The sequence below is a fragment of the Rhinolophus hipposideros genome, assembly GCF_964194185.1.
Source record: "Rhinolophus hipposideros genome assembly, chromosome: 23".
Lineage (NCBI taxonomy): Eukaryota > Metazoa > Chordata > Mammalia > Chiroptera > Rhinolophidae > Rhinolophus > Rhinolophus hipposideros.
Genome location: NC_138069.1, coordinates 6,096,214 through 6,121,128, shown reverse-complemented (window position 1 = coordinate 6,121,128; position 24,915 = coordinate 6,096,214). Strand labels below are relative to the sequence as shown.

The 24,915-nt window shown below is 37.7% G+C and overlaps 1 protein-coding gene across 9 annotated transcripts in view; it reads left to right on the top strand.

Annotated features, from left to right (window-relative positions):
* NSD1 (nuclear receptor binding SET domain protein 1) overlaps positions 1-24,915 on the top strand; it is a 153,296-nt gene that overhangs the window by 88,444 nt on the left and 39,937 nt on the right. For all 9 annotated transcript variants that reach the window (XM_081036338.1, XM_081036333.1, XM_081036337.1 and 6 more), the window contains 5 exons: positions 12,225-12,349; positions 15,468-15,738; positions 17,419-17,528; positions 22,598-22,673; positions 24,751-24,869. In XM_081036338.1, coding sequence (XP_080892464.1) covers positions 12,225-12,349; positions 15,468-15,738; positions 17,419-17,528; positions 22,598-22,673; positions 24,751-24,869 — 701 coding nt within the window. The remainder of the gene's footprint in view (positions 1-12,224; positions 12,350-15,467; positions 15,739-17,418; positions 17,529-22,597; positions 22,674-24,750; positions 24,870-24,915) is intronic.

Genomic DNA, 24,915 nt, shown 5'->3' with positions numbered 1-24,915 from the left:
GTGTCTGCTAGAGATCCTGGGAACTTTTTGGAGGATGGGCCTCTCTGGGCTTCTGTGTATAACTCCCTAATTGAAGAGGTTTGCCCATTTCTTTTTCAGGGACTTGTAATCTCTTGCTCCCTCTAGTGTCTTTATGCAGTGCTGCGGGTTCACTGGTGCTACTGCAACGAGGTCCCCACTCCCTTTCATTGTCTGCGGATCCAAAGCATGCTGGCTTCCCATCAGTTCCCAGAAGCAGATGAGAGAGATACTAGTCCTTTGGGCAATTCTCCAAAAATCTGGATTGCCAAATGCTCGCTCCACTCTTTCCCCTAACGTTGTAGAGAGAAGCCGTGAATTCACTGGTCTCTGATTTTACTAAGCCATGCTGGCCTCTGTCGGCCTAATTACAGGCCCTCTGATTTCACAGCGTATCACCCACTTTCTCCCTTGTTTTTAGCGGGCCCCCAGGACTCCAAACTATGCAGGTTCTCTTAGTGCTTCTGATCAGTTAGACAGAAACTGTCTCTTGAAAACCTGGAATGTTGACACATGTGCCACCTCCCTCCTCTCTCCTGGGATCCTGAAGGGGAGGGAGCTCTGTTGTGCTTGCTTTGGGAGTGGCAATTTCAGGAAAAGTGAATTGGCTCTTAAACCCATTTCAGTGCTGCTGTTCTTCGCTTTGCACTCACCTGGGGTACTGCAACTTCTTAAGTGGTTTCTAGAGTGCTCATAAAGGTATTTTGATGACCATATTGTTTATTTGGAGTCTCTGTGAAGGAAATAGTGTGAGGACTTCCTATTCTTCCGTCTTGCTTTTGTCACTTTTGCTGCATGTCATGTTAATGCCAAATAATATTCTGTTGTATGAAAAAATATTTTATTTCATCAATTGATAAACATTTGGATTGTTTCCACTTTAATTATTGAATATTAAGATTTTTTTACATCCTCTAGATAAAAATCCATTATTAGATATGATTTGTGAATATTTTCTCAGTTTTGTGGGTTTTTCCTTTGACATATTTGATTGTGTATTTTGAAGCACAAATGTTTGTAACTTGATGAAGTCTAATTTGACTATTATTTCTTTGATTGCTGGTACTTTTGGTTTCATATCTAAGTGTAACCATTGCCTGATTGTTGTCTCAGCACCATTTGTGGAAAAGGGTATTCTTTTCCCACCGAATGGTCTTGACACCCTAGTTAAAAATTGAACCATCAATGTGGTCGTTTATTTCTAGGCCCTCCCTTCCTTTCTGTTGATATATGTGTCTATCTTTATACCAGTACCACAAAGTCTTAATTAATTACTCTATCTTTGTAGTAATTAATTGTTACAGGTTTGAAATTGGAAAGAATGCATCCTTCAACTTTTTTCCCTCTAGATCATTTTGGCTCTTCTGGATTTTTTACAGCATTGTTATATTAATTTTCTGCAAAAAGACAGCTGGAATTTTGATATGGATTTTGCTGAATCCGTAGGTCACTTTGGGCAGTGTTGCCATTGTAACAATATCAAGTTTTCCAAACTGAAAAAGGGGTGGCTTTCCATAAATTTAGACTGTCTTTTATCTCTTTCAACAATGTTTTGTAGTTGTCATTGTACAAGTCTTGCACTACTTTTCTTCAATTTATTCCTAAATATTTTATTCTGTTTTGATACTATTATAAATGAAGTTACTTTTCTTAATTTCATTCGTGGATTACTCAACACAAGTATATAGAAATATAATTGATTTTGGTATATTGTTCTTGTATGTTGCAACCTTTCTGAACTCATTTTTTACCTCTTCATTTTATTGTGAATTCCTTAGGATTTTCTACATACATGATTATATCATCAGCTAATGCAGGTAGTTTTACTACATGCTTTCTAATCTGGATACCTTTTATTTCTTTTTCTTGCCTGATTGTTCTAGCTGTAGCCTGCAGTGCAGTGTTGAGGATAAATGGAGTGAACAGACATTGTTGTCTTGTTCCTGATCTTAAGGGGAAAGCTTAAAAGTTTTTACCATAAGTTTTTACCATAAACTATGATTTAGATGGCCTTTCAGGTTGAGAAAGTTTCCTTCCATACCTAGTTTCTTTAGTTTGTCAGATATTTTTTCTGTCTGTTGAGATGATCATTCCTTTTTATTTTTTATTCTGTTAACATGATGTACTAATGACTGATTTCTTTTTCTTAAAATTTTTTTAATTTCTTAATTACAGTTGGCAATATTATATTAATGTCAAATGTACAGCATAGTAGTCACATATTTATATAACTTAGGAGGTGATCTACCCAATAAGCGTTGTACCCACTACCATACGTTGTTATTAAAATACTATAAACTGTATTCCCAAGGTGTAACTTACATCCCTGTGACTATTTTGTAATTTCCAATTTGTCCTTCTTAATCCTTTTCCCCTTTCCACCCAACCCTCAAACCCCTCTCCCATCTGCCAACCATCAGTTCTCTGTGTCTGTGAATTTTTGTTTCGTTTGTTTATTTTGTTTTTATTTATTTATTTATTTTATTTTATTTTATTTTATTTTAAGATTTTATTGGGGGAAGAGAAACAGGACTTTATTGGGGAACAAGTGTGTACTTCCAGGACTTTTCTCCAAGTCAAGTTGTTGTCCTTTCAATTTTAGTTGTGGAGGGTGCCGTTCAGCTTCAAGTTGTTGTGCTTTCAGTCTTAGTTGTGGAGGGCGCAGCTCAGCTCCAGGTCCAGTTGCCGTTGCTAATTGCAGGGGGCGCAGCCCACCATGCCTTGCGCGGAACTCGAGGAATTGAACTGGCAACCTTGTGGTTGAGAACCCACTGGCCCATGTGGGAATCGAACTGGCAGCCTTCGGAGTTAGGAGCACGGAGCTCTAACCGCCTGAACCACCGGGCCGGCCCTATTTTGTTTTTAGATTCCACATATGAGTGAAATCATATGGTATTTCTTTCTCTGACTTACTTCACTTAGCATAATACCCTCTAAGTCCATCCATGTTGTCACAAATGGTAAGATTTCATTCTTTTTTTATGGCCAAATAGTATTCCGTTGTGTATATGTACGACATCTTTATCCATTCATGTTTTGATTGGAACATTTAACTCCAATCATTTATATTTAAAGTAATTATCAATTACTGTGGTTGTTCTCATTTTATTGTGTTCCTATTGTTTTTGTAGAGTTTCTCTTGTTTTCTTCCTTATTCTCTTGCTCTTCTCGTATATGTTTATGACTTTCTGTAGTGTTGTGTTTGGATTCTTGTCTCTTTATTTCTTGTATTTCTCTCGTAAATTTTTGGTTCGTGGTTACCATGTGCTTCCTATATACCAAGCTATGTTTATAGCAGTCTGTTTTAAGTTGATGGTTGCTTAAGTTCAAACACATTCTAGAATCACTACTACTTTTAATCAACCCTTGCCACGTTTATATTTTTGTTATTATTTTTTTACTTGTGTGTGTTTGTGTATCCCTTAATTTACTGTTGTAATTACACATGATCTTCCTACTTTTGCTTTTTAGCCTTTGTACTAGTTTTAGTGTTGGTTGATTCAACACTGCCTTTATTATGTGTTTTCCTTTGTCAGTGAGAAATTATTTTTGGTGATATTTTCTAATTCATATTTTTAATCTTTTTCTTCTTAAAAAAGTCCCTTTAACATTTCTTTTTTAAAAAATTAGTTTCAGGTGTACAAAGCAATGTAATAGTTAGACATTTACACCCCTTACAAGGTCATAACCCCCTCCCAATCTACTACCCTTCTGACGTCATTACATCTGTTACAATACTATAGACTATATTTCCTATGCTGTACTTTACATCGTGTGTGTACACATACACAAACACATACATACACACATGCGTACATACATGAGGTGCTCAAAAAATGTATGCAAGTGGACACTTTGGATAACGTTGCTCAAGCAGTAGTTCACCGTAATCAGAAGTGTCTGGATCCTGATGGTAACCACTTTGAGCACTTCTTGTAATTGCAGGAGTCAAACGTGACTTGTATTCATCGGTTGTTTTGGTATATATTGACTGTTACAATTTTAATACAGTTTTTTCGTTTCTTAAAATGTGGTTACATTTTTTGTCACTGTGTGTGTGTGTGTATGTATGTATATGTGTGTATTTAATTATAGTTGACATTCAATATTATTTTACTTCAGCTTCAGGTGTACAGCACAGAGGTCAGGCATCTACACAGTGTATGAAGTTATCCCCCTGATAAGTCCAGTAACCATCTGGCACCCTACATAACCTTTACAACATTATTGATTATATTCCCCATACTGTATTTCATTTCACCATGATATTGTGGCTATCAATTTGTACTTTCTGATCTTTTTACCTTCTCCATCCTCACCCCCCTCCAATCTAGCACTCATCAGTTTTTTCTCTGTATCTTTGAGTCTATTTTCGTTTTGTGTGCTCATTTTTTCTGTACTTTAGAGTCCACATATAAGTGAGATCATATGGTATTTGTCTTTCTCAATGAGAAAGAGTAATGACTTATTTCACTTAGCACAATATTCTCTGTCTATCCATGTCGTTGCAAATGGTAAGATTTCATTCTTTTTATGGCTGAGTAAATGTACCACAGTTTCTTTATCTGATCATCTAGGTGGTCTTCTCAGTTGTTTGCATATCTTGGCTATTGTGAACAGTGCTACAATAAATATAGGGGTGCATATATTTTTTTTCGAATTAGTGTTTTGGATTTCTTTGGATAAGTACCCAGGAATGGAATTGCTGGGTCATAAAGTAGTTCTATTTTTTAATTTTTTTGAGGAACCTCCATGTTGTTTTCCATAATGGCTGCACCAGTTTGCAATCCCACCAACAGTGCCCGAGGGTTCCTTTTTCTCCACTTCCTCGGCAACACTTGTTTGTTGCCTTTAACATTTCTTGTAATACTGGTGTGATGGCAACAAATTTCTTCAGCTTTTTCTTGTCTGGGAAGATCTTTATCTTTTCATTTGATTCCAAATGATAGCCTGAGTATTTTTCTGCCAATCCATTCTAGCCTGCAAACTTTCTGTTGAGAAATCAGCTGACAGTCTTATGGGCGCTCCCTTGTAGGTAAATAACTGCTCTTCTCTTACTGCTTTTAAGATTCTCTTTTTGTCTTGGGCATTTTAATTATGATGTGTCTTGGTGTGGGACACTTGGGGCTCAGCTTGTTTTGGGACTCTGCATTTCCTGAACTTGTATGTCTATTTCCTTCACCAGGTTAGGGAAGTTTTCCGTCATTATTTCTTCAAATAGGTTCTCAATCCCTTGCTCTCTTTGTTCTCCTTCTGGTATCGCAATGATGCAAATGTCCCAGAAGTCCCTTAAAATATCCTCATTTTTAAAAATTTTTTCTGTTTGCTATTTCAGTTAGGAAATTTGCTATTTCTGTTTTCTGCTACCAAGTCTTCCCAATCACTGCTTCATCTAATTTGTTGTTGATTCCATCTAATATAGTCTTCATTTCTGTTTTTTTTTTTAAATATATTTTCTATCTCCGTTTTTATGTTTCCTGTCACTTTGTTGAAGTTCTCATTTAGTTCATCTACTCTTCCCTTAAGTTCATTGAACATCCTTATAACCAGTGTTTTGAACTGTGCATCGGGTAGATTGCTTGCCACCATTTTGTTTAGTTTTTTTCCTGGGGCTTTGTCCTGTTCTTCTATTTGGGACATGTTTCTTTGTCCCCTCATTTTGGCTGTTTCCCTGTATTTGTTTCTATGTATTAGGTAGAGCTGCTGTCTCCCGGTCTTGGTACAGTGGCCCTTGTGTAGGTCCTGTGGGGCCCATTGGCATAGTCTCCCTGTTCACTGGGGCCAGGTGCTCCAGGGGTATCTTTGTGTGGGTTGTATCTGCTCTTCTGTTACAGTTGAGACTTGATTGTTGTTAGCACATCAGTGGGTGGAATTGACACTCAGACTTACTGGCTGTGAGAACTGGCTCTGACTACTGTGGACAAGTTGTTGTACATGGGCTGACCCTATAGAGTGGGATTTGTTTTACCAGGGCTTTGGGTGTGTCATTTGTGGCACGAATTGCGTGGTGCTCTAGTATGGTCAGAAGTTCGCTACCAGGAGTGTTGATCCTGGGACCTCTGGGAAGGGGCTTTGGTGCAGGCAAAATTCAGTTGCTGCTTGTGTCTGCCTGGGGCCATCTAAGAGCTAGAAAGTGATCTGCAGTTGGTAGTTGCCTGTGCTGTGCTTGAGGAGCCTGAGAGAGGTTAAGCTGTGAACTGAGGCCAACTGCCACTAGCCCCAGGCATGGGGCCACTTAGCAAGTGGTACAGAGCCCACCAAGGCCAGATGCTGCTTGTTTGGTGTTTGCGGCCCTTTGAGAGATTTTTTGGGAAGTCTGCAGCACGGGCAGTAGCCGAGGGCTTGTGAGAAACAACTGCTGAAAGTGGTTTGGCCAGTACACGAGTTGGGTGGGATGAGGTCTCAGAATCACCAGGGTGGGGTGAGAGCAGTGTTCGCCAGGTTAATGGAGACTCAGATGTGGCACCTGCCAGTACTGGCTGGCTGTGTGAGGGGGAGGGCTCAACAAAGGAACACTGAGTGGTGCCTGCTGGCACTAGTCCAAAAGAGTGCTGCCCCTCCAGCCTTTACTCTAAAGCCAGACAATTAAATTTCTCCCTGTATGTTCATAGTGCTTTTCGAGCTGCTGTCCCTTCTCTGGAGCTCCGGGCAAGTATCTGTGAGTGAGTGAGTGAGTGAGTGAGTGTCTCTGTTCAGGCCCTTTAAGAGCACACCTGAGTCTGCAGCCGCCCTCCATCTCACCTGGACAGAATCCCTGCTGTTTTTCACAGCCAGATGTTGTGGGGGCTCATCTTCCTGGCACTGGTGTGCCGGCTGGGGAGACCCGTATGGGTCTGGAATATCATGCTCCTCTTTGGGGACCTCAGCTGAGATATACTTCCCAAACTGCTACACGTGGGTGTGCAAGCCTGTTTTTCACCTCTGCCTCTCCTACCAGTCTCAACATGGCTTCCTCTTTATATCTTTAGCTATATGAGTTCTGTTCAGATAGTCTTCAAGGGGTTTTCAAGGGTGGTTTTTTGATACTTTAGCTGTAATTTTGATGTGGACGTAGGAGGAAGTCAGCACAGCGTGTACCTACCTACTCAACCATTTTGACCACAAGTCTGCAACTCTCGATTGATTTTCTTACAAGGGCTTGAATTTTCCTAGCCTACCAGACTGCAAATCCATAGGAGGACCAATCACAACTTCTCAAATACTTGTTCTCTCTCCTGCTCCTCTTCTACTCGGTGTCAAGGCACCTTTCCTTTTGTCTCCTGGAGGCTGGGACATGGAGTACTTCTGCTTCACTGTATCTCTGGGGATAGAGCCCTTTGGGTCCCTAGTTTAGTCTCCTTCAAATTTCTGCCCTTTTTGCTGTAACAGGATTGTCAAAAAGCCCTCAGGACAAAGTCAATTTCAGTGCTATATTTATATCCCTTGGTTGTTACTTTGCATTAGTTTTTGATTTGCAGTTCTTTACAGTCTTGTCAGTGCTTTGCTTCTTTTAAGATAGTTTTAAAAACATTTTATACAGCATTTTTATTTGTTTTCAATAGGAGGTTTGGGCTGAATACTTGCCATTATTATGAATAGTTGTTAAGCATTTTGCTTTGTTTCCCCCTTAAACTCTTTGGCTCGGAGGTTCCAGAACCAGGCAAGTAGAGGTATGACAAGGAAAGGGACTTATGATCTATATGGCAGAAGTGATGTTGCTGTTATTACTCTTGTTCTCTGGGAAAATTCACTGTTTTGATGAAAAGGATAAACTTTATAATTCACCCTTAAAGGGACTTTGACTTTTTTTCTTAAACAACTGTAGTCAAGATATAAATTGCATACCTTAACATCCACACATTCTTAAGTGTACAAGTGAATGAATTTTAGTGAATTTACTGAGTTGTTTAACCATCCCCATAAATCAGTTTCGAACATTTATACCACACAGTAAGATCCCTCTGTCTCGTTTACAGTTAGTCCCCGTTCATACTCCTAGTTCATACCCTGTTCTATCCTCTCTCTAGATTTTTTTTTCCTGGATATTGGAATCTTATAATTTGTTATTTTTTGTGTCTTGCTTTTTTTATTTAGCATTTTTTGGTATGATTTATTCATATTGTACTATATGTCAATATTTTGTCCTTTTTAGTTGCTGAGTTGTATTTCATTGTATGGGTACACCACATTTTATTTATCCATTCATCAGTTGGTAAACATTTGGGGTCAATTCAACTTTTGGATGTTTTATAATTTTAGCTGATATGTGTACACTGCAGTCTAAAGCTATTGCTAGACTTGTCCTGTATGTGCAGTTTATCTCCATTCTTCACAGTAGGTCCTGGCTCTGGACTAGGACTTGATGTGTATTTGATAGGAAACTTGGTGGTGGTGTGCTTTGGCTCCTGCTGGTTCATATTTACTGATCAGCATGTCTGAGGCTTACATGATTTACTCCTCTCTCCATTGGCTTTTGTGATTTTCTTGCTTTTAATATTTCCCTCCATTATCCAAAAGGTCATATTCCTCTCTTGTTCCTGATACTCTTTAGCTTGGCAAATGACTTCATTTTGGCCTTAGTTTGCCAATTTGAAGAGTGCTTGGCTTAGGTGAGTTCTCTAGGCCCTTTCAACTTAAAAGTGGTTTGACTTGGTGAACTATCTAGTTTAGGTGAGAACTTAGGTAGGGCAGGAGGGTGTTGTGCAGGTGTAGTTGAGAAGGGGAAGAAATGGGAGCCCAGGAACCACCAGGAAGCATCTTGGTTTTAAGTCATTCAATTGTGACCAGACTGTTTACATTTACAGTGTGTTATTCTGTTGTTCGTTTAAAGGGGAAATTGGTAAACTTTTCCTAAAAGGACAGATAGTGAATATTTTAGGCTTTGTGACCCATACTGTCTCTGTTACTCTCAACTCTGCCTTTGTGGCAGAAAAGCAGCCATAGACTATTTGTAAAAAAAAATGAGTGTGGCTATATTACAATAAAACTTTAGTCACTCAAAAACAGTCCCATTTAGTAGTTTACCAAGACCTAACATTTTAAAGGATTGTTGTATAAAATTTTGGTGAGGAACAAGCAAGCACTTTCACAAGAACCTAATGGGTGTGTCAGGTACAAAGTTGCTCACATTAATTTCCAATCTTTTGTGCTGTTTGTTGGTTTTCATGTAGATATCAAAGAAATAGAGAACTGGAGTATTACAGCTTAGTCTGAGAAGTTATTCTGTGAGACAAGTGAATACAAAGATAGCATAGGGGACAGCAGCTTCAAGAGGAAAGGGAAGAATGATTAATTAGCCCTTGGAACCTGATAAAAAGACAAAGAAGAGAACATAACCTGTCTGAGACTTGAAATCCAATTAGTGTGGGGGAGGTAGTGATGGGGGACGGATGAGGGATATGACATGAAAGCATAGGGGCCTGTTTTAGTAAAAAAGAACCCAGTGTTTTTGGCGTTTGGACAGATTTTGGTTGGGATCATGGCTTTGCCACTTACATAATGGACTAACTTGAATGGCCTTGGACAAGTCATTTTGCTCTTTGAGCTTCAGTTACATTTTTATAAATTGGGGATATTATCACCTCCCTTACAGGTTAAAGTGAGGGTGAGAGACCCATGAATGTTTTATGGCTGAACAGTGACTTGCATATAGTAAACCCCGTTATTCACTATCATTTCTTTAATCTTATTTCTGTTTAAAATTGTCATTGCTATTTGAAAACTTGGATGCCATATTTAATGGAACCATATTAAAGGCATAATCTGTTTGCCTCAGAACGTAAGATTTGATAATAATTATGTCAGTTGTCATAGGTACAGATGCATATATTTATTCTAAGATGTGCTTTGGTTATTTCTTGTCTCCAAGAGAGATTTTTTTTCAGACATAAGTATTTGAGGGGAACATTTCAAGTAATTGCTTAGCTTGTGGTTTTAACTTCTTTTGAAATACTTTCTAGGGAAAAACTCTCTGATTTGAGTCACTTACAGGTCCAACTGAGAAATTAGGAAAATTCTAGTGGTTGCAAGGTTTAGCTAGCCCCATCATTATTATATTGGGAGCTCTGTAGGTATACAATTTTGATAACTATTTTTGCCTTTACCATTACCTTTTTATTTTTTATGAAGACTTCATTTGTTTTTTAGAGCAGTTTTAGGTTCACAGCAAAATTGAGGGAAAGGTACAGAAATTCCTATATCCCCCTCCTCCCATCCACACACACAGATAGCCTCCCCCATTATCAATATACGCCACCAGAGGGGTACACTTGTTTCAATTGATGAACCTATGCTGACATATCATAATCACTCAAAGTCCACAGAGGGATACATTAGAGTTCACTCTTAGTGTCCTACATTCTATGTGTTTGACAAATACATCATAACACATATCTATCATTATGCTATACAGAGTATTTTCACTACCCTAAAAATCCTCTGTACTCTGCTCTTCATCCCTGTCTCCCTCCTGTTCCTCCCCCAATTCCCTGGCAACCGCTTTCTATAGTCTCCATAGTTTTGTCTTTTCCAGAATGTCATATAGTTGGAATCATATAATATGTAGCCTTTTCAGCTTGGCTTTTTTCACTTGGTAAAATGCACTTAAGTTTCTTCCATGCCTTTTCATGGCTCACTTTTTAGTACTAAGTCATATTCCATTGTCTGGGTATACCAGTTTATTTATCCATTTACTTACCTCTTGATTGTTGACAATTAAGAATAAAGCTGCTAGAAGAATCCATGTGGGGCCAGCCCGGTGGCTCAGGTGGTTGGAGCGCTGTGCTCCTATGCCGAGGTTGCCAGTTCGATTCCCACGTGGGCCAGTGAGCTGCGCCCTCCACAGCTAAGATTGTGAACAACAGCCTCTCCCTGGAGCTGGGCTGCTTGAGCGGCCTGCCGATGACTGGCGACCGACTGCCTCAGCCAGGGGGAGCGCAAGGCTCATAATACCAGCATGGGCCAGGGAGCTGTGTCCTATACAACTACACTGAGACTACACGAGGGCTTGAACCGGAGTGGGGGTCGGGGAGGCGAAAGACTCGGGGGAGAAAAAGAATCCATGTGCAGGTTTTTGTGTGGACATAAATTTTCAACTCCTTTTATACTAACTTTAAATAAATGAAATGGCATATTACTAATATTTGCTACTCTGAAATTACAGCATTTCGGATTAATGTAAAGAAATTATTTCCACATTTTGTCTCAGTGACAGTTTTATGCCTTGTTTCCATATCTGCTGTCTAAGGAGTAGGTGTTTTTGCTAAGCTTGCCTGTGACCTTTTCTTTCTGGCCTCAACTTTTGTGTTCCTTTTATTAAGAGAATGTCCGCATTGCCACATTCAGCTGAGGCAGGAATAGCTGACTTTGAAGTCATTAGATCATGAAATGCCTCTTGCCTCTTAAGTAGACTTTATCCTACATTCTTTAGGCATTGCCTTCTGCTCCCAAAGAGCTTATAGTATATATAGTAAAATTACTGTAGCGTGTTAAGTGAATTAAAGTTTTATAGGGAAATTATAATAGATACTTGTTTCACCATTAAAGAGAAAATGGTATGATACTTTTATATTTTGACCACAAAACGAGTCTTTTTTTTAAAGCAAGTACCCCAAATTCTATATTTTTATCTTATTTTCTGTCTTTGACCTACATAGTGTACATTTTTTTACAATATTGAAGTAATGGTATATATGTAATTAATTATATAGTTTTGATGATTTTTGTTTAGAAATATTTGTTTTCTAATGTGAAACTCACCAATTGATAAGAAGTGTGTGTAAAGTACTTTTGAAATCCATGTGGTAATACTAATTAGGTAAATATTCTCTCTGAATATCTGTCCAATATTCTGCATAATCCAGAGATGTTATTTAAAATGATTCATGGTGTATTTTATGAATTTACCTGATGTATAATCTGTTTGGTAATGTTAGTTATATCTGTCACTGTAGGACATTAGTTTCAATTTAATCTTTTCTGTAAGATTGGATGGGCTGTGTGTGTGTGTGTGTGTGTGTGTGTAGAGTGACAAAAGTCTCCCCCTTCCTTCCCAGTTTTTGCATGTGATAAACCATAGCAAATCATTTTTATTCTCTTGGGACTTAAGCCAGACTGTTTTTGAGAGTTTCCCATTTCTGTACTTTTGGGAGTGCAGAGATGGCTGCATGAAAATAATGGGTTTTCCTCTAACTTTTTAGTTAATATTGAATGTGTTTCTGCTCTTTTAGCTGTGCGGTCAGAGAAGAAACGCCTTAGGAAGCCAAGCAAGTGGCTTCTGGAATATACTGAAGAATATGATCAGATATTTGCTCCTAAGAAAAAACAAAAGAAGGTACAGGAACAGGTACACAAGGTATGTTCCAACATTTGAACAATCTTTCGTTAGCCCTTTTAAGATGCTGCAAGTTTGCCTTCAATATCATATTTTGTATTCATGGGACAATAATTTTTTTAACTGGGATCTTATGTTTTCAGTTTTTTGCCTCCAGCTTCTGGCATACTACTTATCACATACTAGTTATACAGGAACTGTATAAATGATTCTTTGTACTGTGTGTGTGTGTGTGTGTGTGTGTGTGTGTGTGTGTCCCTTTGCTTTCAAAGGGTATTTAATGATTTGGGAACATTATAGTAAAATGTTTAGTAAAAAAACAGGACATAAAAATATGTTGTATGATCCTAATTTTTAAATAAATGCCATATCTTATTTGCTTTATTTTTAAATTTAGTTTCTTTAAATTGAAGTATTTTAAGTAAATTAGACATTTTGACCTATCACCTCTAAATAATATGCACCTCTAAAAATAGAACATTTTCCCTTATAACTGATTTTAACGTTATATGTAATAAGATCAATTTGTCTAATAACAAATCCATATTCACGTTTCCCCAGTTGTCCCCTAACCTTTACATTTGGTTTATCCAAATCAGGATCCAGTCTAGGACTCAACATTGTATTCTGGTTGTTATATTTCTTAAATCTCTTTAAATCCAGAAAAATCCCTTTTTTTCATTACCCTATCTATCTAAGCAATGTGAGTGACACATTTGGATTATCCGGTTGTTTTTTTTTTTAATTAAATTTATTGGGGTTACAATTGTTAGTAAATTTACATAGATTTCAGGTGTACAATTCTGTATTACATCGTCTATAAATCCCATTGTGTGTTCACCACCCAGAGTCAGTTCTCCTTCCATCACCATATATTTGATTCCCTTTACCCCCATCACCCACCCCCCACCCCCTTACCCTCTGGTAACCACTAAATTATTGTCTGTGTCTAAAGGATTATCCGTTTTTTAACCCCAGTGTGTGTGAAAGCTTCCTAACAGGTGTTACTAAGCTTGTTTTTCTATCCTCCATGTTCCCCCTGTTAATGTGGAAGTTATAAGTAACAATTTGATAGAGTCAAGTCAAACGTTTTTAGCTAGATTACATCATAAATGATATTGTGTCGTATTGCCTGACATCAGAAGGCATTTATTTAACATCCAATTGTTTACAGCCATGACCGACTGATTCTTCTCTTTTAAGCTGTTTTGCCCCTTTTGATCAAGAAGCATTGCATGTGTAATTACTTTGGCTCCAAAAGAATGTCCTGTTTCCCATCAGCCATTTCCCTGATGGCTTTTTCAGTTATCAATTGAAGGTCTTTGTCTATATCAAGAATTGCATTAGGAGTTACAAAATGAAGATTTTCATATTTTTATTATTTCTTTTATTTTTATTGGCTGGCAGTCTTGCTCATTAACTGAACCCTTTTATTGTCCTGAAATACATGAAATGCAGAATAAGTCCTTGCTTGCTTCTATCCCATTTATTTACCAACTTAACATTAGGAGTTCATTATTAGCTGCTTTAATTAGTGACGTATTAGGGAATCTTTTTTCTTTCTTTCTCTTTTTTGGATTATCACTATGGCCTTAATGAATTTTTATAGCTTCAATGTATCACAATCAACTGCACTTTTTTTCCTTTTTAAAAAAATTACAGAAAATATGTACAGCAGTCCCCCCAGTTCTGCAGTTTCAATTACCTTTGTTCAGAAGTTATTAAATAGAAAATTTCAGAAATAAGCAATTCATAAGTTTTAAATCAGGCGCTGTTCTGAGTAGCGTGGTGAAATCTCCTGCCAGGTGCTGTTCCATCGCTCCTGGGATGTGAAGCATCCTTTTTGTCCAGCATATCCATGCTGTATGTGCCTCGCCTCTCAGGGTACCAGACTGACTGTCATGGGATCCCAGTGCTTATTGTGCGAGTCACCCTCAGTTTATTTAATAATGACTCTGAAATGCAAGAGCAGTGATGCTGGCATTTCGGACATGCCACAGAGAAGCCTTAAAGTGCTTCTTGTAAGTGAAAAGTTAAAAGGATTCGACTTAATAATAAGGAAACAGAAACAATTGTATGCTGAGGTTGCTGAGATCTACCATGAGAACAAATCTTCTATCCATGGAATTGGAAGGCGGAAAAAGAAAACTTGTGTTAGTTTTGCTGTTGCACCTCATGCAAAAGTTACGGCCACAGTACATGATAAGTGCGTTAAGATGGAAAAGGCACTAAATCTGTGAGCAGAAGACATGAACAGAAAATGTGTTCCGATTGATGGCAGCATGTTGCCCCAGAAAGCATTGAGTCTATACGAAGACTTCAGCAAAGGATCACTGAAATGAGTGACACCAAGCTATTTATTACAAGTAAGGAGTGGTTACAGACTCAGGAATAGGTTTGACATTTTATCATCTCATATCGTCACTGGAAAAAGGGTGAGTACAATACAATGAGATATTTTGAGAGAGAAAGACCACGTTCATATAACTTTCATAACAGTAGATTGTTCCAATTGTTCTATTTTATTTTTCATTATTGTTGTTAATCTCTTACTGTGCTTAATTTATAAATTGAACTTTAACATGGGTATGTAGGTGTAGGAAAAAACATAGTATATATAGGATTCGGTACTATTCAGGGTTTCAAGCACTCACTGGGGGTCTTGGAACATATCCCCTGCCTATAAGGGTGACTACTGTATAACATAAAATTTACAATTTTGACCATTTTAAAGTGTACAGTTCAGCAGCTTTAAGTACATTCACATTGGCTTTGCAACCATCACTACCATTCATCATCTTCAGAACTTTTTCATGTTCTCAAACTGAAACTACCTTTTTAAAAAAAACTTTCTATTTACCCATTCCCCCAGCTCCTGGTAAGCACCATCCTATTTTTTGTCTCTGAATTTTACTATTCTAGGTACTTCATATAAGTAGAATCAATATTTATTCTACAATAAATGTCTACGATATTTATTCTTTTTGACTAGCTTATTTCACTTAGTGTAACGTCTTCAAGGTTCATCCCTGATGTAGCATGTGTCGGAATTTCATGCCTTTTTTTAAGTGCATTATTCTTTTTGACACTCAAATTACAACTTTGGCCTATGGATTCTATTTTTGTTTTTTGCTTTTAGGTAAGTTCCCGTTGTGAAGAGGAAAACCTTTTAGTGCGAAGTCGATCTAATGCTCAGAACAAGCAGGTGGATGAGAATTCTTTGATTTCAACCAAAGAAGAGCCTCCAATTCTTGAGAGGGAGGCTCCGTTTTTGGAAGGACCTTTGGCTCAGTCAGAACTTGGAGGTGGACATGCCGAGTTGCCACAGCTGACCTTGTCTGTGCCTGTGGCTCTGGAAGTCTCTCCACGGCCTGCCCTTGAGTCTGAGGAATTGCTAGTTAAAACACCAGGTAAGATGCGAATGGGGTCTCAGTATGTAAGTGGATATAATTAGAGGAAGCAGGAGATTTTAGTATATTTTGATGGAAAGCCGGTAGTATTTCTGTACAACACACTACCCACTTTTATCTTGACAGATCCCTAACGTGCTGGCTAAATGGATGTAGTTACTGACCATAAATTGGTAGTACACTGCTATAGAGACATATTTTCAAAAATTACTCTTCTTACTCCATTGTTCCTGTTCACGAATTTTATCACCTACTGCATGAAGTGACACCCAGGATAACAGGGTTTTTAGGAGGGGCACTGCATAGTATGGAATAAGCACATGAAACTTAACGCATACTGGCTCCCCCCCAATCCTGTGTTTCTTGGCAAGTTGTTTAACCTCTGAACTTATTTCCTCATGTAAAAATAGAGGTCATAATGTAATAACGTGTAATGTAATTTACTTGACACACAGTAAGCAGCTAAGTGTAAATATTCCCTTGAAGTGAATTACCAGTTGCTTTTTACTTTGTCATTCTTTATATACATGTCACCTGGTTGAGAGTTGGATATAAATATACTGTTTCTAATTCATCTTCTGACTATTCAATATTGTAGTTACCCAAGAAAAATTTTGGCGATAGCTTTACCAACGATACCTTGTGATGTTATTCCTTAAAAAAAAAAAAAAAAGTCTCTCAATTATGTTTAATCGAGTAAGGCAGAATCAAAAATATGCTAGGTTCTTTTACATAATTCCCTCCCCCCAACCTTTTTCTGCTTCCGCCCTCCGGTTCAAGCCGTTTTTCTCAGTCTAGTTGTGTAGGACACAGCTCCCTGGCCCACGCTGGTGTTATGAGCCGTGCACTCCCCCTGGCCGAGGCAGTTGGTCGCCAGCTGTCGGTTCGCCGCTCACAGCAGCTCTCGACGGCTGCCAGTCACTCATGCCACTGGCTGCTCCTGGCATCACATGGTAGCACATGGCAGCCCAGCTCCAAGGAGAGCCGTTGTTCACAGTCTGGCTGTAGAGGGCGCAGCTCACTGGCCCATGTGAGAATCAAACAGGACCTTAGCATTAGGAGCACAGCGCTCCAACCACCTGAGCCACTGGGCCGGCCCCTTTTATACAATTTTTAAGAGCAATCCTACAAAGTAAATAAATGTGTTTTATTTATTTAGGAGGAGGACAGAAATTCTGATTCAGGCTCTGCTTCACCTCACTTCTCCTTTTGTCCTTACCACAGATGCATTGCTGTAAGGGCAGTTCTGCTCTTTTTGCTTTCTCTAGTTCTTTTATCTTTTTCACAATCAATCAATCAATCTCTCTCTCTCTCTCTCTCTCTCTCTCTCTCTCTCTCTCTCTCTCTCTCTCTCTTTCTCTCTGCCCCCCTCCCCTTCCTCTCCCCCTCCCTCCCTCTCCCTCCTCTCCGTATCCCTCTTCTCTGTCTCGCTCTCTCTCTCTCACGCACACTCACGAATCCTCACATTAGTTTATGTCTATATTGACAAATATTTTTTGTTTTGTTTTGTGTTAACCAATATTTTAGAATGAATGGATTTCTACCCAGTCCCTCCTCACGAGATAATGAGAAAAACATTTAAAAATATGATGACTTATTTTTGCATGGTATATAGATTTTTAAAAATTAGCTTATGCCCAGTTTCTAAATCATCTAATGAAAAGATACATGCACTTTCAGGAAATTATGAAAGTAAGCGTCAGAGAAAACCAACTAAGAAACTTCTTGAATCAAATGATTTAGACCCTGGATTTATGCCCAAGAAAGGGGATCTTGGCCTTTCTAAAAAGGTATGTTATTTTAGTCAATTCAAATGACAGAATGTCAGCATATACTTGGTCGGTCTGAGAGTTCCTGTATTAAGGGCTATTTTGCATTTGTGTGGAGATGTGTATCATTTGGTTTTAGGTTTTCTCTTCAAATGAAAATGAGAAAAAGCTCTTAAGATAGAGAGTAAAGTTTGTATTATTTCTTTTCTGGGCTCAAAACCTCTAGCTGATTTCTACTTCACTTCTGTTTCTACAAGCCACTAACCAACTCCTTTTACATTGCCCTGTCTACATAACACCTCAGAAAAGACCCAGATCATCTGTAATCCAGGCAGAAACATTTGAAGTTAAGTTTTTGAGTTTGCAAACTTGATTTTCATTAGCCAAGAAAGCATCATTAAATAGTAGATGGAAATAGGAAATAATTTTCTAAATCTGTAATGGAGAACAGCTGGATAGTGGTTCTCTAGGAAACATCTTGTGTCCCTTATTATTATTATTATTATTATTATTATTATTTTATTTTTTTTTTTTGCTTTTTAAAGATTTTATTGGGGAATTGGAACAGGACTTTATTGGGGAACAGTATGTATCTCCAGGACTTTTTTCCAAGTCAAGTTGTTGTCCTTTCAGTCTTAGTTGTGGAGGGCGCAGCTCAGCTCCAGGTCCAGTTGCTGTTGCTAGTTGCAGTTAAACCGGCAACCTTGTGGTTGAGAGGATGCGCTCTAACCAACTGAGCCATTCAGGAGCTCAGCGGCAGCTCAGCTCAAGGTGCCGTGTTTACTCCAGGAATTGAACCGGCAGCCTTGTGGTTGAGAGCCCACTGGCCCATGTGGAAATCGAACTGGCAGCCTTCGGAGTTAGGAGCCCGGAGCTCTAACCGCCTGAGCCACAGGGCCGGCCCTCTTGTGCCCCTGTTTTACCAGGAGTAACTCCTGGTAAATGTTAGAATTTCAGTTATAGGATGCATAGATTTCCCAGTAGAATTTTTTTCTTTGAAGAAAAAATGCAGATTGTAATTAAGTCACAAATAACTTGAGGTTTTTAGACTTCTTTCCTTAGCTATAGCAAACTCCTTTTTAAAAAATCCTACATTAAAGGCTTCTAGTTTTTGTTTGTGTTAGGTATTCACCCACTATATTAGCATGTAAAGATAAATTTTAATTTGTTTTTATGCCTTATTTTAAAAACTGCATTATATCCTTTAATTCTTTTATTCTTCTCAAAGCAGTTTTATGACATGGACTTTTCAATTATTCTGTGGCTCATCTCCTGCCTTCCGAACTTGCTCTGCAGTTTTTACAACCTTCAGTGACAATATCATGTCTCCACTCACCATCCTCTCATTGTACCTTGTACTCTAGTAAGGCTCTGATAATCTCCTTCTTCAGTGCTTTCTCTCCTGGCTTAGTCTTATTCAAATCTTAGCCACTTTGCAAGATTGTTGGAAGAAGTAGATGGAAATGGCCAGGGAAACTGAGATTCAGTTGAGTATTTTGAGCGTGGAAGTGACATTTACAATCAGATGATAAATTTAGTAGTATCATACAAGGTGGGTCATGGAAGGCTGTGGCGTTACTGCTCGAGGTGAGGTGATGACTAATTTCACAGAAAGTAAGAATTCAGGTCAGTTAAGGGAATGATTGTCCCCTATCCCCGTTTCATTGAGATATAATTGACATACATTAGTGAATGATTTGAGGGAATAAGATTAATCCTCACAGGTTTTGAGACTTGATTACTTAAAAACTAGTGTTAATTTGTACAATATAATCTTACTCAGATGTAGTTTTCTAATTTAAAATGTGGTTTGTCCTGTTTGAGGGTTAGTTTTTTCCTCAGGAGATAAAAAGCATGTTTTAGTTTATAATAATTTATATAGGGAAATATATCCTAGAACTCTTTTTTTTTGAGGTATTATTTACACCAATAAAATGCATAATCTTAATTGTTCTGTGTGATGGCTCTAGACAGTTGTATATGTCATGTGAGCACCACCAAAACTAGGTGTGTGCTCTGTATCCATCACCCCTGAAAGTTATCTTGTGCCCTTTTCATTCAGTTCCCCATTTTTCTCTTTTCCAGAGGTAATGCTTTCTTACTTCTGTCACCATAGATTAGTTTTGCTTGTTCTTGAATGTCATACATATTGCTTTGTTTTTGTTAATCTGCCTTTTTATTCAACAAGTTTTTGAGGTACATCTGCAAGATGCTAATAATCGTTTCCTTTCATTGCTGAGTAGTATTCCAAGTACAATTTGCTTATTCTTCCTCCTGTTGATGCGCGTTTGAGTTGCTTCATTTTAGGGCTATTAATCACAAGGCTGGTGTGAATGAATATTCTCTCTCTTTATGGATATTTTCACTGCTCTTCGTGTAAACACTGAGGAGTGGGATGCTGCCTCATGCATGTTTACCTTTTAAAGAAACTGCCGTACAGTTCCCAAAGTGTTTGTACAACTTCACACTTCCACCAGCAGTATATACGAGTTCCAGTTACTGCACATCTTTATTGGCATTTGGTTTGTCAGTCATTTTAAATTTAGCCGTTCTGTTGGGAATGGAATGATGTCTCACTATGGTTTTTATTTGTATTTCCCTAGTGAGTAATGATGTTGCGCTCCTCTGTATGTGCCATTCCTGTATCTTTGTCAGTGACTGTTCGAGCATACTTGCAGTTTGGGTTGGGCTGTTCATCTTTTGTATAGTTGCTTTTTAGGAGTATGTTTTTATATTTGGGATACAAGTTCTTGTCAAATATATGTACTGTAAATATTTTTTTCACAGTCTGAGGCTCGCCTATTGATTTTCTGAGTTCTCTGTCATGAGAAGACCTTTTTTAATGTAATATTTTTCTTTTAGGATTAACACTTTTTTTGTTTATTTTAAGAAATCTTTGCCTACCCCATTGACCCAAAGGTGTTCTTCCTGTGTTTTCTTTTAGCCGTTTTATTCTGGATTTTGTGTACAGGTCTTTTTTCCATCTTCATTTTTTTCAGATAGAATTTTGATGTGACCCCTCCCCCCCCACGGATGTCCAGTTGTTTTAGCATCATTTGTTAAAAATCTCTGATATCTGTATAACTCTCATTCTCTATCTCATATTTTTGGTCTCTTTTTAAGGATTAGATAGAATTAATAACTCACTGTTGAATTTTAGCTTTTTTGGTAGGAAAGGGGGCATTAGATTTGGCACTACACGAAGGGAAACCAGGATTATTGATGATGTCTAGAATCACTCAAGAGAGAGTGACCTTTTTTTCTGTTTTAGGATTCAGTCCCACCATCTGACCTGGTCAACTTCACAGTTGAGGTCTTGACCACTCTGAGGTATATTTTGTCATTAGGTTGAAGCCATGATTCAGTTGCATGTTGGGACTACTCCGTGGGCCACCCTGTCTGTAGATGGATCAATCAGTGGGTTAGAGAAAGAGGGATAAGCTGTTGAGGTAATGGTAACTTAAAGGTGCACTGGCTTATTAGTGCATATCCGCACCAGAGTATGTGTAAAGTAAGTTACATATACTTAAAGGGAATCTGAGTCACATCCTCTAAGGCACTTACACAGTTCTGTTGTCTTTTTCATTCTAAGAAGAGCAGATGGATTTTTATTTATATAGTGTGGTTGTTTGGTACTGTTACCTATTTTAACTTACAAAATAAGGCGATGAGGTTAGAAATGAGATTATTTTCTGCATTGTTCTCTGACTGTAGGTTTGGGAACATTGTAATTGTTTTTTGCTCCCCAGCTTTTAGGTGAGTTAGTGAACTATAAATTGGTTATATAAATAATATAGATGGTATTTTTCTTTAAATTATGCAGAATGTTTGTCTACTAGTCTTTTTTTTTTTTTAATTGGGGAAAGGGAACAGGACATTATTGGAGTGTACTACTTCCAGGACTTTTTTCCAAGTCAAGTTGTTGTCCTTTCAATCTTAGTTGTGGAGGGTGCAGCTCAGCTTCAAGTTGTTGTCCTTTCAGTCTTAGTTGTGGAGGGTGCAGCTCAGCTCCAGGTCCAGTTGCCGTTGCTAGTTGCAGGGGACGCCCCCCACCATCCCTTGCAGGACTCGAGGAATCGAACTGGCAACCTTGTGGTTGAGAGCCCACTGGGCCATGTGGGAATCAAACCAGCAGTCTTTGGAGTTAGGAGCATGGAGCTCCAACCTCCTGAGCCACCGGGTCGGCCCCTGTCTCCTAGTCTTTTGTTCCATTTAACTGGATACCTAACAATTACTCCTTCATTTTATTTGACTTTGTAAGATTCTTACCCACACTGAACACGAGGAAAGTAGTATTCTTACAATTTATTAATGTATATAGTGAGCATTTGGCAATTTACAGCTGTACTTTATCTTGTTTTGACCTCAAACTTTATGAACTTTATAGCAAGAATAGCATCTATTATATTGACTTTTTGTGGCCACTAAATTTTGTATTATAGTCATGATGAAGAATATTATTCTTGTGTGAGAAGACATTTTCTTGGAGTGGAACTAATTCATTAAAGCATTAAGTAGTAGGGAAATAAAATGTGTTGGGAATTACTCTTGACGTGCTGTGTTTTGAGTTTTAATGTTGCTTCAATTTATGTTAATTAGGAAGACATTCCATGAGTCACAGTTTTTTAATATTTAGAATTCATCAAGTAGATAAGTCTACATAAAATCTAATGGCCATAAATACAATGTTAAGATAGATTTTAAATACAGAGTGGTGGGGAATAGAACTGAGATGAGTGTCTGGGTACATACCCCTTCTCTTTCTCTTCCCACTTCGGTCACAGCTGCATTCTGTATCTGCTTTATATATTGGAAGGATAAGCTTTTTTTGTTTGTTTTTTGTTTGTTTGTTTTTTAATGAGTTTGTGGTGGTCATGAGTTTTGGAATATTTAAAAAAAAAATCTGATGCCTTTCCCATGAAGTTTCTGTTGAACCATTTACTATTGTCATACTATTTATTCTTTTAGTTGTCAGAACTAACATCCAGGATTCTGTATCTATGGCAATAGACATTCAGCTTTTGGCATATAGTACAAAGGATTTATTTTCTATTTCTTTGTAAACCATGTTACATTTTACTTATTTGTAGTGTTATGAAGCTGGTCGCCTGGAGAATAAAATTACTGAATCATGTACTGCATCTCATCCTAAAGAGTTTGGTAGAGGTGAGTATTTTTCAGATTTAAAAAATGTAACATTTAAAAAATGAAGCATCTGTCAGTTAACCAAAGAAGTTTTTACGTATGTAAGCAAGGCCAGTGAGGTTGTAATTTCTAAGACTTGTTTGCCTAAAATGTGCTTCCTAAAACTACACATGGCACTAGAAAATTATATCATCATTTTCAACTTTATGCTGAAATTAGTTAAATGGAATTAGAATTATATTAGATTGAGGAAATGTTAGGAACAATATTGAAGAATTAGCTCCTTATTTTTTGTTTAATTCTCCAGACTGCATCACTACTTTCTTGGTTTTGATTCAGTTTTGTTTCTGTAGGACAGAAAATAGGGAATCTGAGTTGAGAGGGAAATTATAAATCACCTAAGCCAGTCTTTCATAGAGTCTTAGTTTCTTTTATCACATCTGTGACCTTGGGTTGGTGAGCATTTGCTTGAAAAAGAGAACTTATATTTGAGCCTAGTCCATTGTATTTGCTTCTTAAGGGCTTAGAAATCTTTTAAATTAAATTGGAATCTGACCCCTGGAACTTCTGTTTGGTGATCTTGGTTTAACCTACAGGAGGAATGGGCAGCCCTTAATTCAGTAATGAATATAATCATAGCTTGAGCATTTGCTCTACCAGGTCCTTTGCACAGGACTGTTACCTCTAAGCAATCTAAAGCATTACAAAGAGTTAGGATGTTATCCATATTATCCCTATTTTATAGAAGAAATATATGAACATGAAAGAGGTAGCAATATTGGGGAACTAAATCCAGACTTGATCAAATTCGTTGCCACACTACTGTTTTGTTATCTACCCCAGATTTTCTCCATGCCAGTTATTTCTACCTACCACTTTAATTGTCTGCCAATATCAATTTTTGATTACTGTCATTCCTGAGATATTAGCCCAAATTTTGGCCCATTGCATCAGTGGTGATCTCAGCAGAGGATATCACGGTATGATTATATTTCACGTGGTCTTAGATGCACACTTCTTCAAATGTAACTTATGATTATTAAGTTTTCTAGCAAGTAAATCTAGCAATATGTTAGCTTATTTTAACCTTGTACACGATTGTAATTCCTTAGGTTCATCAATTTGCTTACTTGCTTTAAGAAAAAAGCTTTCAAAATAGTAACAGCTATTTTCCTATCCCTTGTACTTCAGTTTTTTGTAAAACCTACACCCTGCACTTTATCCTTATATATTTCATCTAAATATTTTGACTTGTGAGAACTTTGAACCTTTATTCTGCCATTGTATTAACTCTTCCTTTAGTCATAGGCTATCAGCAGCTTTGATAGCAGACCTTCTCCATCAGACAGTCCAAAAGAGCACAAAGGCAGTTTTTTAAAGTCCAGTCTTCATGTTGATACCTAGCCTCATTTTTTTGGAACATTTTATGAAACATCTCTTTAGATTCCTCTTCATATTTCTATAAGAAAGAGTTGATATTTGTATATAGAAAATGAGAGACGGGAATTTCATTTTCTAAATATGCCAGATTCGACCATGCATTCATTTTATATTGGATGTTCAAGGTTATAATAATACCTCATGAATATTCTTTAAGCCACTAAATATATTGGGAAGGGGGCTTTTCCCCCTTCCTCTAAGCCAGATCTTATATATTTCAACTCTGATCTTAATCCTAAAATCATACAGTTATATAATTTACTGTCTTTAATTTCGTAGCTCAGGTTTTAGTATCTTTGTCTAAGTAGTACATGCATTTTTCTCCCCATCTATAGTATATTAAAGTCCTTTGAGGAACTGGGAAGTCTTTCATTTCGACCATGTAAAATGAAATTGCTTTAATAACCTACCTATACTTTTACTATTTAATCTGTATGAGGCAAAACTTACACATATGTAGCTATTTCCCCAACTAGTTATATAGTCATGGGTAAGTCTCTTTTCTTCTCTGCCTGTTTTCCTCATCTACAAAGTTGGAGAATTAAATGAGTCTTAAGGTTGGTTTCTACTCTAACATTCTATGAGAATCCTTTAGTTTAAGGAGTTCTTGCACATGGATGTGATTAGACATTAGATAACATCTGTTTTCCTGTCATAGGCACTACCAAGATATTTGATAAACCAAGGAAGCGAAAACGACAGAGGCATGCTACAGCCAAGGTGCATTATAAAAAAGTGAGAAATGAAGATTCATCAAAAGAAACTCTAGGCTCAGAGGTATTATTCAGTTCCTCATCTTTTGACCTCCCAAAGCGAAGATGCT